Raw genomic sequence first — 17,493 nt, forward strand, 5'->3', positions numbered from 1 at the left:
ATAATTAAATGGAGCAAAGCAGCAAAAAATGACATAACAGAACATCACCGACTAGCACATGATCTGCAATGATTCGAGGGGGGATGGATGGAAAGCGTGGAAGACCCTGTATAAGACCATAGACCATAAGACCATAACTTCAACACAGTGTTATGTTCTTTATTTATCGCCTGAAGTAGATTTTTATTTGCATAGTTGAGATCCACGTGCGATGTCGTCATCTATATGTCCATACTCTTTCTGACGATAAAAATTAGCCTATGTGCGTGCGAGAAATCTGACGGTTATTGTAAAATAAGACTTTGATATCCCGCTGCAGACTAAAAGATTTGATAATTTCTGTTTTATATACTGATTAACTTGATCTGAAATTGACAGGTTCTCAAAGGAAATATCAATTGGCGTGACGTAAGGAAGAATCACATTCCAGTGATTTACGCACGGTATTTCCGCCTTCTTCCGTTGAAATGGTTTGTTTGGCCGTGTACAAGAATGGAAGTTTACGGAGAGCCCTGGCCAGAAGGTACAGATTTCACTGTAAACAGTTATCTTTTATAAATTACATCGTTCTTTTATGTACGATTTTTACAGACCACATAAAACATTTTTACATCATTTATATCCCTTTTGGGGGGTATATGTGTATCGTACCAGGCATGGTTAATAATTATTCTATCCATGTGTAAAGTAAATTGCAAAAAGATTAAACTGCAGTAATATTTTTAATTTACATGTGAAACTCGTCTACCGTAGATTCCGCAGGAATTTAATATGGTGGATATAATAATCTTTTTACCTGGGCATTCTAACCTAAATTGTGTTTCCAACATTTATTTTTGTTTCCTTTAGTCCCGGGAACGTTGTTTACTCCCATCGGTCCTGGAAAAGCATTGCCTGGTCACGTGATTTCAACTGTGACAGTTGTCGACGTCATAGAGTGTCTGAAGTTGTGCTTGGTAACCGAGCAATGCAAGTCGTTCAATTATAGCAACGGGCTGCTTAATAAGTGTGAATTGAGCGGTTCCAAAGCAGAGAAGCCAATTCTTGAAGATCGGGAAGGTTTCAACTATTACGAAGCCTCTTCTTATCAAGTGATCTCCAATTAATGGGATGAAGTTCCTTCTTATCACTAATTTGTTTCGTTTTATAAGCACAAATTCGACAGCTTAAGTATGAAGGATTTAGGATCTCACTAGTTTACTGTAGTTTTTATTACTATAGTTTACTGTAGTTTACACTAGTTTACTTCTGATCGAAAAATCAGAAAGTTTTCCACTGCACGGAGGCGAGGATGCCTTGCCATCCAAATGTTATATTCTCTATAGCTAATCCCGTCAAGAACGCTCTGGTGGCATCTGAATTTACGAAAAAAAGTAATGTGCATGACATCATTTTCCATAACAGAAAGTTCCAGGTCAGAAAACTGCAAGGGAAAGATTTTAAGGCAGTTTTAAAATGTGAATATTGAATACAAATATCAGAAAACACCCTCTTTTTAGCTATAAAAAGGGGGAAGTAAAAAGTCTGGAAATTTACATGCAAAATTATTTCTAGACGCTCTGTCTATTCCTGAAAGAAAGCCATTTACCTAATATCTGCTATATGCCATCCGTGACAACATACACCTCAGATAATCCAACATTAAAGTGTAATAAAAACTTTGTCAGCCACGTTAACATGTATCGTTGACTAAACTAATCATTGACTGAAAGGGATTGAAACAGACAAATTCTAAATGCTCGGAAGTACATGCAAATTCATAACCCCACCGTGGTACAAGGGGAGCGGGGCTGTGGATAGAATCCTCCCTAAGGTTTTCGTTCTATTTAGGGGCAGCAAATTTTCTTGCATTGAGTAGCAAGCCCTTAGCTTACTCTACAAGATGACATAATTCTTATTGGCTCTGATGTCATACGACGTCATTAGTGCCGCCATCTTGGTTCCGCCATCTTGAAGATAACTTTTTTCTAAGAAAGTCAGAAAATAACGGAAACTGATATAAAAATCAAGCCAGAATGCATGTGGAATATAAAATAAACAAATCTTACAATTCTGTTTAAAAAACTGGAAAATAAATAAATATGTTAAAAGTAAAGATTTTTGGCCAGACCTGCTTGTAATCATGACGTTACCATAACGATGTCAAAACTCGTGGGCACATAGTCGATGAATGAACAGCTACTGAAAGATTAAGCGTCATAGTCTTAGAGTAAATCCCCTTTTTAAAAACCCTCAACGGGGTGGCATCCACCGCCGCCCCCTTGTACGTCCGAGGGTTACGTTGCTAGAATAGTTGTCCGTTTGAAAACTGATAAATGTACTTGTAAAATAAGTGTGATTGTTAATGCACTGATAAGTAAACTTTGCTAGACGTTCATGAATCGCTATGATTTAAATCCAACTTGGTGAAACATGATCCCAATCCACGATACTATGAGTAACATTTTTACTTGTACATCTTTACTATTTATTATGCACCTATCAATGTAAATCCCGCGGGGGGGAGGGGAGTGCGGGCAAAGGCACGGGATTTGACAACAAGAACGATCCCCTCTGTCGGGCATTTGACTGCGAGTCGCGTCCCGGGGGTTGGGACATTTGACTTTGACCGGGAAGCGCCTGGATCCAATCTTCAGACGCGATTACCAAGTTCTTCCTTCTCGTGGCTTTGGAAATCATATGCTTCATTGCAAGGTACGATTCTGAGTTTTTCATCGGCATTTATCTGCCACTTTTAACGCCATTTAGTCATAAAATAGTGATTTTAAGAATACCTATTTTACTTTCAAGTACATTTGGAGTAGGAATCCTGAGGGAAATCTAAGACGTCCGTGACCTTTTATTGTTTTTAATATATGAATACCGAAACGGTTGGATTGACAGAAAATAAAGGTATGTAGAAAGTACTTGTTAGTTTGTTTTAGAATTCTGCCCCTGGGTGGGTCTTCTTAGGTATATTTGAACAAAAAAATTTTTCCCACCCTCGGGAACTTGACTGCAATTTTTACTTTTCTGTCAAATCCCCACCCCTGGCCCGCACTCCCCCCCCCCCCCCCCCCGCGGGATTTACATTGATAGGTGCATTAATTGATTGAGTGTTTGATTGATTGATTGATTGATTGATTGATTGATTGATTGATTGATTGATTGATTGATTGATTGATTGATTGATTAAATGACTCAGGGAGATTCATGTTGGCCTCGTACTTTGACATCCGATAACTTCACATCCGTAACTTGAAACTATGTGCGTGCTTCAGCTATTTATACTGCCAAGATTATGAAACAAACGAGCTTACAATGAGCCCGAGAATAAAAGTGAAACCCAGAATCCCAGCCGTATAACAAGCAAATCCGTTCCAAATAATTTTGTAATCGGTAATCCGGTGCATTTGCAGAATCCGCAAGTCCTCGAAATTAACGATTACATCCAAACTTTTCTCCAGAAAAACAGACGATCCTTAAAACCTATCCATCCCCCACCCCTACTAAATTAATTAAAGATAAAAAATGATATCGAGCAGATTTCCATTGATCGGTAAATAAGCTTCATGTAATCGTCGTTAGGAAATAAAAGTGGCTCGAAATCCCATCCGAAGGTTTTTTTTAGCTCTCCTTAAGGTTTTGTCTTAACACGCCTCTGATTAGTCAAGGTCATAGGTCAAGGTCCTTTGCAGCTTTTCAAAGAAAAAAGTAGTTGTGATTTGTTTTAGATAGAATACCAAGTCAATAAAACGTTTGGGTTACCTGTGTCTGAACACTCTAGATAATGTATCAGTGCCAAACAACAACAAAGGTTCTTGCGCAAGCAGTCTCCTTTCATGTATTATTTTTTGTCACAGCGAATCGTGTCCAGCTGCCACCTGGCCCCAGTTGTTCAAAAGATGGATAACGCTATCTACCGGATAAATCAGTATCCGGTGAACAGCGCAGGATGTTAATACGTTTTGTAAAGACTTGATTTATCCGGTAGATAGCGTTATCCACCCTTTGAACGACTAGGCCCTGAGCGACAAGGTTGTCGACGGCAATTTGCAAAACTCTGACGTCATAGTTAACCCCAAATTACAAAATTACTTGTTTTGAACCACAAACAATTCTGAGTTCATTCTTTATGTAATTATTAAAGTAAAAATCCTAAATTCAGTCTTTTTCCAACTTTACTTACCCCATGTGAACACTATTTAACCCCATTCAGACCGGGCATTTTACCGCCCCCCTCCCTCCTTCCCTCCGTAAAACCGAAAAACCATTTTTGATATTCGTCACGTGCGATGATGACGTCACATCACGTGACAATTACATCATGATGTCAAAGCAGCCGCTACCTTGGATCGACATCTTGGACTTCAAATTTTTTCCAAAACGACAGAAAACCACCCAAAATAACTGGAAAGTACTTAAAATCATTAAAACGGTGCAAGAAAACTAAAAAGGTGAAAATAATTGCATTAAAGTTAATCTTTATTAATAGGAACACAAAAAATTACAAATTTGGGGAAACATGTCCGTCAAAATGCCGTTGCCATGGTAACGTTAAGCTCCCGACAAAACTACCTATCCCGCCAAATAATTCCCAGATAAATTTTATATAAACTCGCAAAGTTTAGCAGCGTTTAGTTGAATCTTGAAAAAGATATACTATCCGTCTCAGACGTCCGTGGACACGGGCTTTTTTTCGGCCCGCTTCTTTCACGGACCGAAAAAAAGCCCTTGTCCACGGACGTCTGAGACGAATAGTAAGTGTTTAAAGTCAGCGCGGGCACTTTTCGCCCCCTCCCCCGGTCTGGATAGGGTTAAGGATGGTGTGCAATACACATAACTTAACCTATATATAGCCTGATGGTCAATCTGCTCAGAAACTTCAAAGCCCCCTCCACGGTATTTTCAAAAGAAGAACAAACTTCCATTTATGACGCAGCAGGCTTACACAAAATAAACTTCAAAGTTTTCTATTTGCATTTCCTGTACTTGGCAGGAGGAACTTGCAATAAGGATTCTCAAGCTATCGCAGTTTTGCCTCAACTTGCGGTCGTCATTTATAAATATTTACTAGCTATAAGAGTACATATTGATTTCTACTTTTTTCTATGAAATGACTATCAAGATGTAAAAAGTGTTACGAGTTCTAGAACTTGACGATGCGGCGAGTGGAATCATTGTTGTTCGTTCTAATTTTTCTGGTAAGTAAATAATATTGCAGTGTTGTATATTGCATTATTAGAACTACTTTAGCTATTGGCAGTATTGCAATTTTAAGTATTCAGTTCAGGCCAAAAAAAAATTGTGTTAATAAAATATTGAGTCAAAGGATCTGAAAAATGTCATCTCGAGTAGTTTGCAATTAATTGACATCTTTTTTTCTTAAATTTCTTTCCAAATGTGATCTGTGGAAAAAGGTTCTAGGCTTCCTACCCTATTTTTCTGGATTCCTCCTAAAAGGCGATGAATAATGATACATTATTTTCCTCCAGAAAATCGGAAAAATTGCTTCCATGCGTGGGTTAATTGAAATTGTTATTACGTATACGTTGCTAAGTAAAGTACATTTAAGTTGAAGATTTGATATGGCGTTTTATCATACTCCGTTTAAGCCGAATCAATTTGCACGAATTAAGTTGACTGAATAAATGTATAAAACAAAGCTTTTTCCTTTGGTTTTGGTGGGCAAGCTATAACATCAGGTTTTCTTTCAAAGTTGGTTATGTTTTTTATAACTGTCTCAGCAGCTGTCATTTCAAGCCCGGGAAACAATAGAAAGGCTCCAAACGAAGTCAATTTCATAACCTGGGTTGTTTTGGCCCATAGCTAAATTCATTACAGAGGCCTAAGTTAGCCAGTTGTTTTATTATCGTGTAAATCGCACAAATCGGAACAGGCAGGATCTAGTTAATAAACTGATAACTAAAACTTGATTTAATTTCAGATTGTTCGCTCGGATGGAGAGCAAGGTAAAACAGAACAAATTACTATACATAGCTATTAGGTAGGAAACAAACCTGATGTAGTTTATTTGGTTAAGCAAATTCTGGTTTCTTCTGCATGTGATACGTACCCGATAATAATTTATAATTTCATTAGTTTTTAATGAAACAAAGACGTGCCAGAACTGAAATATGGAAGACAAGCACCAATATTAACATGGTATTTGCATCGATGTCATCAAACCTTTAGAATGCAAAGAACCTCTCGGTATAGAAAACGGCGGAATCACTGACGGTCAAATGACTGCGTCTTCGCAATGGGCTGTCACTCATGGCCCCAAGAGGGGAAGACTGAACTCACAAGAAACTGCAAGCACAACAGGAGGTTGGGTATCTGGCATCAATGATGCTTATCAATGGCTACAGATTGATCTGGGTCACAGAAACACCAGGGTGACTCGTGTAGCAACACAAGGAAGAAATGTTTATGACCAGTGGGTATCCACGTTCAAGCTGCAGCACAGCAATGATGGAGTGACTTTTGAGTACTACAGAGAGCAGGGACAATCCGCAGACAAGGTGAAACAAAATTTTGAATCGACCCTTAACGTTGATGAACTTTATTAATTCCATTTTCCTCTTAAGGGTGATTCAAATGTGGGAGAGACTAATTTAAATACAAGCCCAGAGTAGTAGTTTTGATTTTGAGTTAACTAACAACAATTTACCGTCTTGTTGATTTAGGAATTTACCGGAAACACAGATACGAACACTGTTGTCTATCAAGAATTGCACCCTCCAATCTGGGCACGGTACATTCGCTTTCGACCAATAACCTTCAATCTACACGTAGTTATGAGAGTGGAACTTTATGGTTGCTTGAAAGGTATTTGCTGCAGTGTAATTCTTAAACGTCATTTGACCTTATAAGGTCAGGAGAACACGAAATAATGCGACGTTGTTGCACTGTGCTTTTCCTTATTACTCTGAAATACCTTGTTCCATGGTTTTATAGATCATACTCAACGATATTTTACACGTTTTCTCACAATTATATTTTCCTTGCGTCGTGAAGCTCGGAAAATACTACCAAACCCGTTAAACATAGGTGTGACTGTAATACATACACCTTATTCCATGGTTTAACATGTAATACGAGCGGATATTTTGCGGGTTGCGTAGTATTTTTCCGAGCCCCGAATGTCCGCTCGTATTATATGTTAAACCATGGAATAAGGGATTTATTATACCGCTATTTTTTCCACTATGTTTGGGTCCGTATTCCATAAGTTTGTGCGTCCGTATTATTGCCCTTTTCTACAGTGTAATAACGTGGCGTATTTTGCGCATTCTTTTGCCCTAATATGGTAAGAATGTCGCAATAGTAAAATAATAATCCAAAATATTTTACTCATTTTCTCGCATTGCTTTGCCTTACCTTGCGAGCATGAAGCTCGAAAATACGGGCGTGTATTATATGTATAGTCATCGAATCATTCCACTAAAACGCTATTTAATAAGGTGAAGAGAACAGATAAAATATGAGGCTTTGTTATATAGCTGAATCTATTCTGCGCTCTTATTGGTTGATTGATGGTCACGTGGGAATGGGAAAATCTATTTAAGCTATAAGTTTAACAGAGATGGCTGTGGAACACTATTTCGTCGTTGCTTATTGCATTTGATAGGTTTGAGTGTAGTTGGAGGGAAAACGGATGCAAAACCCCAGATTTAAATGTATAACGCTAGTGTGCGCCACATACATATAGATTACTTCATAGAAAGTGCGACGTAAGGATTTTTATTCATGAGTTGCAAACTTTGGAAAACGAACGAGTGAGCGTAGAAAATGAGTGAGTTTTCCAAAGTCTTGCAACAAGTGAATAAAATCCGTACAAAGCACTTTCTATGCTGTAATTTGTTTATTATATATGTCGAGCTAGAGAATTAAACCATTGTAAACTTTACGCTATTTTTCTAGTTTGCCACAGCTATTAAAATTTCGCAGCAGTGCGAGGAAAAACAAAGCTGTAAAATGGACAACGCTTTCCAAGCAAATTCGCTATTTATTAAATTAAAGCTAATCTCCTAGACACTTTATTTAAATTAACATACTGCGTTATATTTTGAAAGAAGAACCATTGGTATCGCATCAAGGAAACGTCGCCACAAGCGAATGAACTACTGGCGAATCAACTGGCAAATTTTGAACGAATTGTGATAAACACAAGGAGACGGTGATTTACACATTAAAAACGACGTAAATACATATTCAAAAATGTAATTTACTTTACCACGGCGTTCCCAAGAGTGCTTGAAGTCCGCGGATGCGTTGTCCGAAGAAAGTCTTGCTTTCGCTTCCACTTTATATCGACACCTGATTGTCTTCACTTTGCCTTTCCGGGTTGATTCAGCATGCCACTGTAAGCTTGAATTGCCATTCCATAAGGTTCTTTATAAAAAGTAAGTTTTGCAAAGAAACAGAAACGTGTAGCCATGTTTTCAAAACATAAACGGCCGTCGAGAGCAAACTTGCTGCTCGCTGTTTCATCAACCTCGTTGGAAACCATTTGAGTTCTCGCGAATTCTCGCGCTTTGATTGGTCGAGTCGTTGTACTCTAGATGCTGATTGGTTATATTTTTCACATGTGAAGAAAGCTATACGTGAAGCTAATTGGACGTATCGCTTTTCTCACATGTGAAATAAAGCAAATATAGATTTCTATTTGAAAGGTTTATTGCCCAAAATTCTCGCTATATATAAGCCATACACTGTACTGAATTCAAGTATCCAACATAAGTACCGTATTTACTCGAATAAGCGCCGCGGCGCTTATTAAATTTTTCGCGCCTCAAGTGCGGCACTTATTCGAGGGCGGCGCTTATTTGAGGGCGGCGCTAATTTAAAATTTGGACACTACAGCGAATCTCATCTTTTTACAGTAATTGAAAATAGCGTCTTTTGATTGTCAGTATTCGTCTTTTGCTGAATAGAGATGTGGCGCTAGCTGTCTTGGAAAAGTTCGCGGCCATTACAACATTTACAGCACTACGTATTGTAAGAATGTTGGATAGAAAACTAATGAACAAGCGGAAAAAACAGTCACTTTGAACTGCAAAACATCGCTTTTGATAGAAAGAATGTCCAAGTTTGTTTTAGAGTTGCTTTGTAGTGCTGTTTTAAGTTAAAAGGAATACTTCGAATAAGCGCCGCATCGGGACTGCGGCGCTTATTAAGTTTTTTTGTTCCAAATGCGGCGCTTATTCGAGGGCGGCGCTTATTCGAGTAAATACGGTAGTTCTTCTTTTAGAATTGTTGTAATGTATAGGACGGATACGTTCTTTAAAGCTACAGTTTAAAACATTTTTTTGGCACTGATTTAATGGCATTCACCTCTAGATTGTCAAGACGCTATAGGTATGCAAACCGGTGCTATCTCTGATGGACAAATTACCGCCTCTTCCGAATGGAACGCTAATCATGCAGCCGATCAGGGTAGACTACACTTTCAAGGAGGCCCAGGCATAGCAGGTTCGTGGTCAGCTGCCAGCAATGATATTAATCAGTGGATGCAGATTTACCTTGTTCACAAAATGACAGTAACACGTGTAGCCACGCAAGGAAGAAATAGCACCGTTGACTTGCAGCGGGTAACTAGGTACAAACTGCAACATGGCAATGATGGACTGGACTTTCAGACTTACAGGGAACATGGACAATCCGCAGACAAGGTGAAAATTAAATTGATCTACAGAATAAAATTCGCATTTAAAAACTAGTGTTATTGTAGTCAGGGGATGACATAGTTTGTTAGTGATTTGACGCTGACTGTTTTTGAAGTTATTTCCAAGACGTTTCGGCTAGTGCTTAAGCCTTCATCAGTGAATAATCAACTGAGCTATTACACGCGATTTAAAAAAGGCAACACGTAAGCGCGCGCTGTCATTTTTATAAGCCTCCTACGCTCGTCACACATGCGGGACGGGAACGACAAAATAACGTCTCGGAGATTATCGCCATATGTAACGTCAGAACGTTGCATTTTGAACAGTTGGGAAGAAGTCAAAACAACTGCAGCACATACATGTGCAAAATTCTGTCAGGTATATAAAATTCAGTCTTTGTTTTCAGTGGTGGCTCACAGAGCCCTGACATAACCCAACCTACTCATTACAGTATCAAAGGATATCAGGAAACTGTATAAGGCTTCTGATTGGCTGATTCCGAATTTGGGCAGGAAGACTAAAGCCGCGAGATTTTTAAAGTGTTTAACTCTTGAAAAGTTCTAACAATATTTACTTTTTTCTAATGAGGAATTTGCTGGGAACACAGACCAGAACAGTGTTGTTTATCATGAACTTAATCCACCAATCAGAGCACGATACATCCGTTTTCTACCAGTGGCTTGGATTGTTCACATATCAATGAGAGTAGAGGTGTATGGGTGTCTACAAGGTACTGCAAGTTCATTGCTTCCGTATAATCAAACTTTAAATATACAAAATCTAGATACGCATATGTACAAGTTTCTAACTGGCAAAGTAAGTAGTGGAAATTACACCAAATCCCATTCCTCGGAGGGGCGAGAAGGGCGAGGGTTGGGGGAATAAATATATACTTTAGTGGGATATTAAAGCCTGTATTTTACCTTACGACAGGGTGCACTTCGCCAGCCGTTGGCATGGAGACCGGTAAAATAAGCGATTCTCAAATCACCGCTACAGCTGGAGATCCGTTAGGTGCCAGGTTGAACAAACCGTTTGTGTGTTGTGTAAACGTCGGTGGGTATATACAGGTAAGTAACTATAAAAAGTAACAAAAAGCGCGCTAATAAATGAAGACGCCACTCCATTGGAAATTTATGCATGACCACGCATTTAACTTTAATTTTCTTTTTTGTGTCTATCTATATATTTGCTTTGACCAATTCAAGGTCTAACGCTCAAAATATTAGCTGCTTTTAGTTCATCCAAAATACGTTTTGTAAAAACCAAGTATAATTGGTCAAAACGGAAAAAATCGAAGACACGAAATTAGTTCCTCGTTGATGAACTGTCATAACACCACTTGATTATCTAAGCTGTATAATCTTTAAAAAAAAGAAGTCTTCTTTTATAAGCACGTTGAATGTTTTATGGCTCAACATTTTATATGAAATATTATAACAACTTTTCAGATAGATCTTGGTCGACTTTATCGCATTTGTGCTGTGGCCACACAAGGTAATCCTGGTGGAAACTATGATTATTTAAAAGAATACAAAGTGAGCTGGTCTAAAGATGGTGTCACATGGGATATGAGCGCACAGGTATGAAAAATAGAAGAAATATTAGACATGAATTATGAAATACCTAGAATGGACCAAAGTAGCAATCAGTAACATGTCCAGCTGTCATAACAGAACATCGCCCACTTGCACAAGATCTGTAATGATTCCCGAGGGGGGATGGGAAGCATGAAAGACCCCCTCTTTGAAGATTTCATTATTCGTTGTCAGATCAAAAGTAAAACCATAACTTCAACACAGCATTAATGTAATTTCTGACGTTTGAATGAATGAATTACCGTTTCGGAAATTACTATTCTGACGACACGATTGAGAGGTTCGCGGGTTGTTATGGGATGGTGGGAGATTTAGGTCATTCTAGGTCGTCAGTCCTCGTCTTCGCTTGCTTTTTTTTTTCTTAAAGTGTTGTTTGTTCAGCTTTTGTAACTATCCTATTGTGAGATGTTCTAGAATATTTAGTTGTGCCATTTCCTCGGGGTCTCGTGCTGCTGCGTTAGAGGAGGAATACGTTTCCACATATTTTTGGCCACTTCTAAAGGGTGGTTTTTAGTGTTTTATCTGGCGTAACACACTCCTTAATACTGTAAGATGCAACTCCTATTTTTGCAAGTTTCCAGATTGTAATCAGGATGCATTTTGTACCAGATGACTGCATAAGGATGCACATTGCATCAGATAACTGTATTAGGATACATTTCTTATTAGATGACTGTATCAGGATACATTTTACATCAGATGACTGACGCATCCTCAATAAACTCTTAACATTAAATGTCTCGTGTTAGCGTAGTCAGAATTTATTATGTTTATTCCCCGCCTGAAGTAGAGTTTTATTTGCACAGTTGAAGATCCACGTGCGATGTCGTCATCTATGTCCATACTCTTACTGATGAGAAATTTGACAGTTATTGTAAAATAAGATTTTGATATCCAGCTGCAGGCTTAAAAATTTGGCATTTTCTGTTTGGTATGCTGATAAACTTGATCTGAAATTGACAGGTTCTCGAAGGAAATATCAATTGGCGTGATGTAAGGAAGAATCACATTCCAGTGATTTATGCCCGGTATTTTCCGTCTTCTTCCGTTGAAGTGGTTTGTTTGGCCCTGCACAAGAATGGAAGTTTATGGAGAACCCTGGCCAGAAGGTAAAAAATAAGAAATTGATCGTATTTCCTCAAGTAAACGCTCACCTTTCATTAAGTGCCATACGCGACATACACGCACGATGGAATTTTAGAGGGACACGGCTTGAAAGCTGAGTTCTGTCTCCAACTTTAATATATATTCAATTTTCTCTAGTCTCAGAAGCATTGTTCACGCCGATTGGCGTTGGTAAAGCATTATCTGGCCACGAGATTTTATCTCTGACTGACACTGACGTCATAGAGTGTACGAAGTTGTGCTTGGTAACCGAGCAGTGCAAGTCATTCAATTTTAGTGACAAGCTACAGAAGTGTGAACTGAGCGGTGCCAAAGCTGAGAAGTCAAGTCTTGAGGATCGGAAAGGTTTTAATTATTACGAAGCCGCTCCTTATCAAATGATATCCACGATTCCATCGGAATAAGGATGCGCTTAAATACTGTTTGTTTGTGATACAGTTAAAACCCGCGAGTAAGAACCTGATTTTTTAGAACCTGTTAGGCTAAAATGTGCCAGTTAGACACCCTCTGTATAAGACCCTCTTTAGCCTTAAAGTTGGAAATAGGTTCTTATTTTCTAAAAAATGTTACTTTTAGGGAAATAGATAAGTCAACATTCGATTTCTGGACCTCTTTGGAGACACCTAGGAGCCTCATCACTCCAGTTGCAATGTAAACGCCAATGTTGAGAATCATAAAATATGATTATTGATACAATCACATAAATATGAATAAAATGGTATGCACATTTCATACAAGGAAAAGGCTGAAGGCCTCTAAAAATTGGCAAAAATGTAAACTTTTCTTCAGAAAATAAGAACCTAAATTGCCTAAATTTGCGTTAATTACCATTTATGTAAGAACCTGTTTACGCTAACTTGGGAAAATGCAGGTTCTTACTGGCAGGTTTTTACTGTACTGTTTGTTGTGTATGATAAAGCGTTAATTTATTTTCCTCTAAAGTTAAAATTTTGGCACGCTACTAGAAAAATACAATCGCAATTTTGACGTGTAAAATATGCAAAACACTTGTGAAAGACGAAGCATATGGTTCGGAAATATTTTCTGTACCTATTTTCGAAATCAACCGATGAAAAACGGTACGTGAAAAGTGGACCGTGCAAACTCTGGACATTATTTTCCAATTTTCTTTAGAAAAATGTTGCAAAATAGGAGAGTACACAACGGTACCCGAGTCAATTTTTTGCACGCTGTAGCTACCGTAGGCTCGATTATAGCTACCACTGAACAAAAACGAAACGCTATTCAACATACCAATTGCTGTTCTTGATTTATTTTGAAAGACTCATTTTCTTTCATTGGTAATATGAATTACTATGTATAGCAACAAATTAGAAAACACTAATTCCTACTTGCCCTACCCAATGTAGGTCAGCATTAATATGGGGCCATTCTTTAACTAAAGCTGTCAAAAGGAACTTACGCAGCGATCACATAGTAACATCAACAACTTCCGGGTATTTTGCAGACATTAGATTCTCTTGCCAGGGGCTTGGACATTTTACATCCGGTTCTTTCTGGAGAGATGCTTTTAACAACCTCTCAGGAAAACAGGGGAATTTGACCTCGTGGACCGGCATGTTTTAGTCAACTGTATTAGTGAAGTTCGTTGAGAAATAGTGCATGGACGTGGATCATTCGATACAGTTCGAAGGTAACATAAAAGAAAAAAGAACTTTAATTTAAAGAGTACTTTGCGAAGTTTTTAAATTTCTTTTCAGGATAAATGATTAGTTTCTCACACTGTTGTCGTGAGGGCGGGACGTTGGACGTTTAATTCTAGGTAATCTTGTAGGTAGACTGTCCGAGAAGTAGGGCTTTCAATCCTTTAATAGCATTTGAGTCAATTTTTCTTAGTGTTACAATGTCGTCCCTGGAAGTTGTTGATGTTTCGATTTGATCACTGCGTTTTGCAAGGCAACTTATTTAGTAAACGTTTTAATTTACAAAGCGATTTCCAAAAGCTTGATCCCCAAGGATACGCCCATTAATTAAGCTTCTATATTCTATTCAGCGATAAATACATACGAAGATCGTTGAAACTGAAATCTTCACTGAAGAAAAGTCCTGTATACATGTCAACGTGTTCTCTTTAAACTTGAAAACATACTGATTGATAGTGGATGACCTAGCAAAGGAAAACCTTCTGAGGTATTTTTACTAAAAATGCAAAAATTAAGGAAATGGCCAAGCCTTTGTTTCCTTAACTGATATTTTTCAGTGATACGAGACTCTAGGCAACTGCAAAGACCATATTAGGGGATGACCCCGCCGCGGTGCACTGGTGATGAACACATGAATCTAAAAATAGCTTTGATGATTTTCCAAGTGTACAGGGATTTCCTTCCAAGGTTCATCCACTCTTCATATTGATTAAAACGAGACTAATAACTGTGGTTAATAAGTTATAATAGCGTTTTTTACAAAACAGTTCACTTTTAACATTGACAAAAACTACTACAAGTAGCGGCTAAGATTAAATTTAAATTCAAGATGTTTCCTCTTCACTATATAGGAAGTGCAATTTTTTGTGGTGCAATTTTTCAAAAGTACGATTGCCTTTTGGTTCCATTACGCATTTCATCCATTTTTACCATATAACCTTAAGAACTCTGTATTGTGAGTTAAATAAAGTAGCGAGTTGTGTACATTTTAATTAAAGATTCAAAATGTCAAATTTTGATTATTCATTTTCATTAGGGCCTGTTTACATGATTCCGGAATGACTTTCATTCCGGAACGAGTTCATTCCATCCCCATACATTTCTCTGTATCTGTTTACATGATACCGAGACGAAAGTCAAGTCATTCCGGAATGAGTTCGTTCCGGTTTTCATTCCGGAATGAAAGTTTCGTTCTGGAATGACATTTCATTCAGGTATCATGTAAACACAGAACGAATTTCGTTCCGAGATGAAATCGCAACTCATGAAACCGCATACGGACTCCACAGTTTGAATTCAAAGCGAGAAAACGTAATAGCATTTACTGTTTAGCCCAAAGGAGCAGCTCTATGGTCAAATTACTCGTTAAAATCGCAGATACGGCCATTAATGGGCACAAAAACATGTTTGCGCGAAACAGGCGCCATGTTGTTTTGATCTCGCGCGAAACATGCGCCACCTTGTTTTGATCTCGCGCGAAAACCGCGCACGTGAAAATGCCTTTGGTTGAACCGGTCGACGCTGTCATGTGAATGCAGAACGAACTTCATTCCGGAACGAGTTTCGTTCCGGAATGAAAGTCATTCCGGAATCATGTAAACAGGCCCTTAAAGGAAGTGCAATAAAGTGTCATTGTATACATAAATTCCAGAAACTTTGTTGTGCTTTCTTTAAGAGTATGACGGTGAGTTTCGTCAGGTATTACTTGCATTTGTATAATATTAGCTACTAGAACTTTGTATTTTGAGTTAAATAAAGGCTCGAAATGGGAAAAAATACCACAAATTTTCCAACAACAGAAAAATCACAACTTTTCCCGTAAAACTATACAAATGCCACCATGTTTAGTTTTTTGAAGGACGAGGAATTTCCAGCAGAGTCAAATCGCTTTCGAAATGACAGGAACAACTTTTCCATTTAACTTAGCATTTGTGTTGAACTTTTTATCGACTTTTTCCAAACCTTTAACTGTTTTCGTGTGAGTTACACTTCATATACATTCCCTCCCCTCTCAAACTATTCCCAGATGTTTGCTAGTCTCATACGTATAAAGCAAACAAATCAACTTACTTTCAACCTATGATTAAGCGTAACAACGATTAAAATATTAAGACATTGACAATCTAAAATACAGCCAAAATAAGAAACTACTTTTCTGTTCCCTATTTTTTAACTTTGATGCTAAAAGCGTACGATCGTTCTATTTTTCAATGCGAGCTTATGTCTAGAAAGATAATCTAACTTTTAATGCCTTAAGTGTGAGTAAATTACGCTAAAAACAGAGTTTTCACCATTGATGTTTTCTTTTTAAAGAAATCGGTCAATTTCTAGACTCTGTAAAACCGATCAAAGAAAGAAAGGACGAACCGCCAGAGAAACCATTTCTGGTTTTACCTTGCTTTGATATTGCCATACTTTTAGATACTACCATTAAAACTTGTTATACATTAAATTTAAGGGAGCATGCTCAAGTTTAAAAATTCCGATTTTTTTTTAAGAAAAACGACCCGACACTTCTCCGGATATTCCCACACCTCAATGGTGAAGTCTCAAAAAGAACAAAGTTAACGCATAATACAGCATTGCGCATGATACAAAATTGCTTGAGCATACTTCCTAAATTAAACCAGCCATTAATCAAAAGACAGCTTTTACAAAAAGTCTATAATAGGGAGGACAATGTTCTCCTAACTGAGAGTTTCCATCTCCGTTTGCGTTGTCAATCCCTCGCGTACCTGTATCGTCTTCATTTCGTCGTCGTCCGGACGCAGAAGAGAGCGGATTCGTTGAAACACGGAACCCCCAGGGGCTGTAATAATCTTGTATAAAGCGACCCCTGGGATCCACAGCATGGAAGACAAGGCCAGAACCCAGCCACAGAACTCTGCCCAATCGGGGTACTGATAGGAACCAAGGGAGACCCCGCTCCACTGTATAACGCTGAATAGGAATACCCCTGGGGAAAGAGTATAAGCACGGAGTAAATAAAAATAATTAAATGATTTTCAGATTAGTGTTACAGAAAAGCTTTTTAACCATTTTTAAAGCCTTTTACTAGGAGTCGAAAATCATAGACAATATTGATAACAATAATGATAAAGCCTGTTTCACCCTTCTCGTTACAGCGCTAGCTGAAGGTCATTTAAAGTTTTCAGGGCTTTATCAGGAAGATGATTGTTTCTAGAACCCATGGCCGGCATGTCATTCCTTCGGCTTTTACCCAGTCTACGAGATAGTAATGCCCAGGTAGCGCCCTCGTTTCTTTAATCTCGACCATAACCATATGTTATACCTCAACAAAACAAACTAACAAGAGTCATGGATTTAGCCAACTGGTACAGATGTGATATCATCGGAGATATTTTTTTCTCACAAATAGGTGCCGAAGTGATGTTGGGAAGGAATGTTGAATCAAATAATTATAAGGTTTATCGAAGAATGGCGTATATGTTGTAA

General features: G+C 38.1%; 2 protein-coding genes and 1 long non-coding RNA gene across 8 annotated transcripts in view; 2 read left to right on the plus strand and 1 right to left on the minus strand.

Moving 5' to 3' along the window:
• Nucleotides 1-17,493, plus strand: part of LOC144649957 (uncharacterized) — a 155,086-nt gene that overhangs the window by 12,650 nt on the left and 124,943 nt on the right. Inside the window, exons 5-8 of one of the 2 annotated variants that reach the window (XM_078509556.1) lie at nucleotides 6,175-6,503; nucleotides 6,669-6,810; nucleotides 9,325-9,656; nucleotides 10,239-10,380. In XM_078509556.1, coding sequence (XP_078365682.1) covers nucleotides 6,175-6,503; nucleotides 6,669-6,810; nucleotides 9,325-9,656; nucleotides 10,239-10,380 — 945 coding nt within the window. Of the gene's footprint in view, nucleotides 1-378; nucleotides 524-849; nucleotides 1,484-6,174; nucleotides 6,504-6,668; nucleotides 6,811-9,324; nucleotides 9,657-10,238; nucleotides 10,381-17,493 lie in introns of those variants that run through there. The other variant, XM_078509555.1, reaches the window with a different exon arrangement.
• LOC144650009 (uncharacterized) lies at nucleotides 10,779-12,608 on the plus strand. The gene is made up of 3 exons (XR_013569995.1): nucleotides 10,779-11,233; nucleotides 12,212-12,357; nucleotides 12,512-12,608. It is a non-coding gene; the product is annotated as an uncharacterized LOC144650009 (long non-coding RNA).
• LOC144649959 (sodium- and chloride-dependent GABA transporter 1-like) overlaps nucleotides 13,618-17,493 on the minus strand; it is a 31,563-nt gene continuing 27,687 nt past the window's right edge. For all 5 annotated transcript variants that reach the window (XM_078509558.1, XM_078509559.1, XM_078509561.1 and 2 more), the window contains one exon: nucleotides 13,618-16,993. In XM_078509558.1, the coding sequence (XP_078365684.1) occupies nucleotides 16,725-16,993 (269 nt within the window). In that variant the 3' untranslated portion in view covers nucleotides 13,618-16,724. The remainder of the gene's footprint in view (nucleotides 16,994-17,493) is intronic.

Source organism: Oculina patagonica, chromosome 4, assembly GCF_052425735.1.
Source record: "Oculina patagonica isolate OP01 chromosome 4, crgOcupat, whole genome shotgun sequence".
Taxonomy (NCBI): domain Eukaryota; kingdom Metazoa; phylum Cnidaria; class Anthozoa; order Scleractinia; family Oculinidae; genus Oculina; species Oculina patagonica.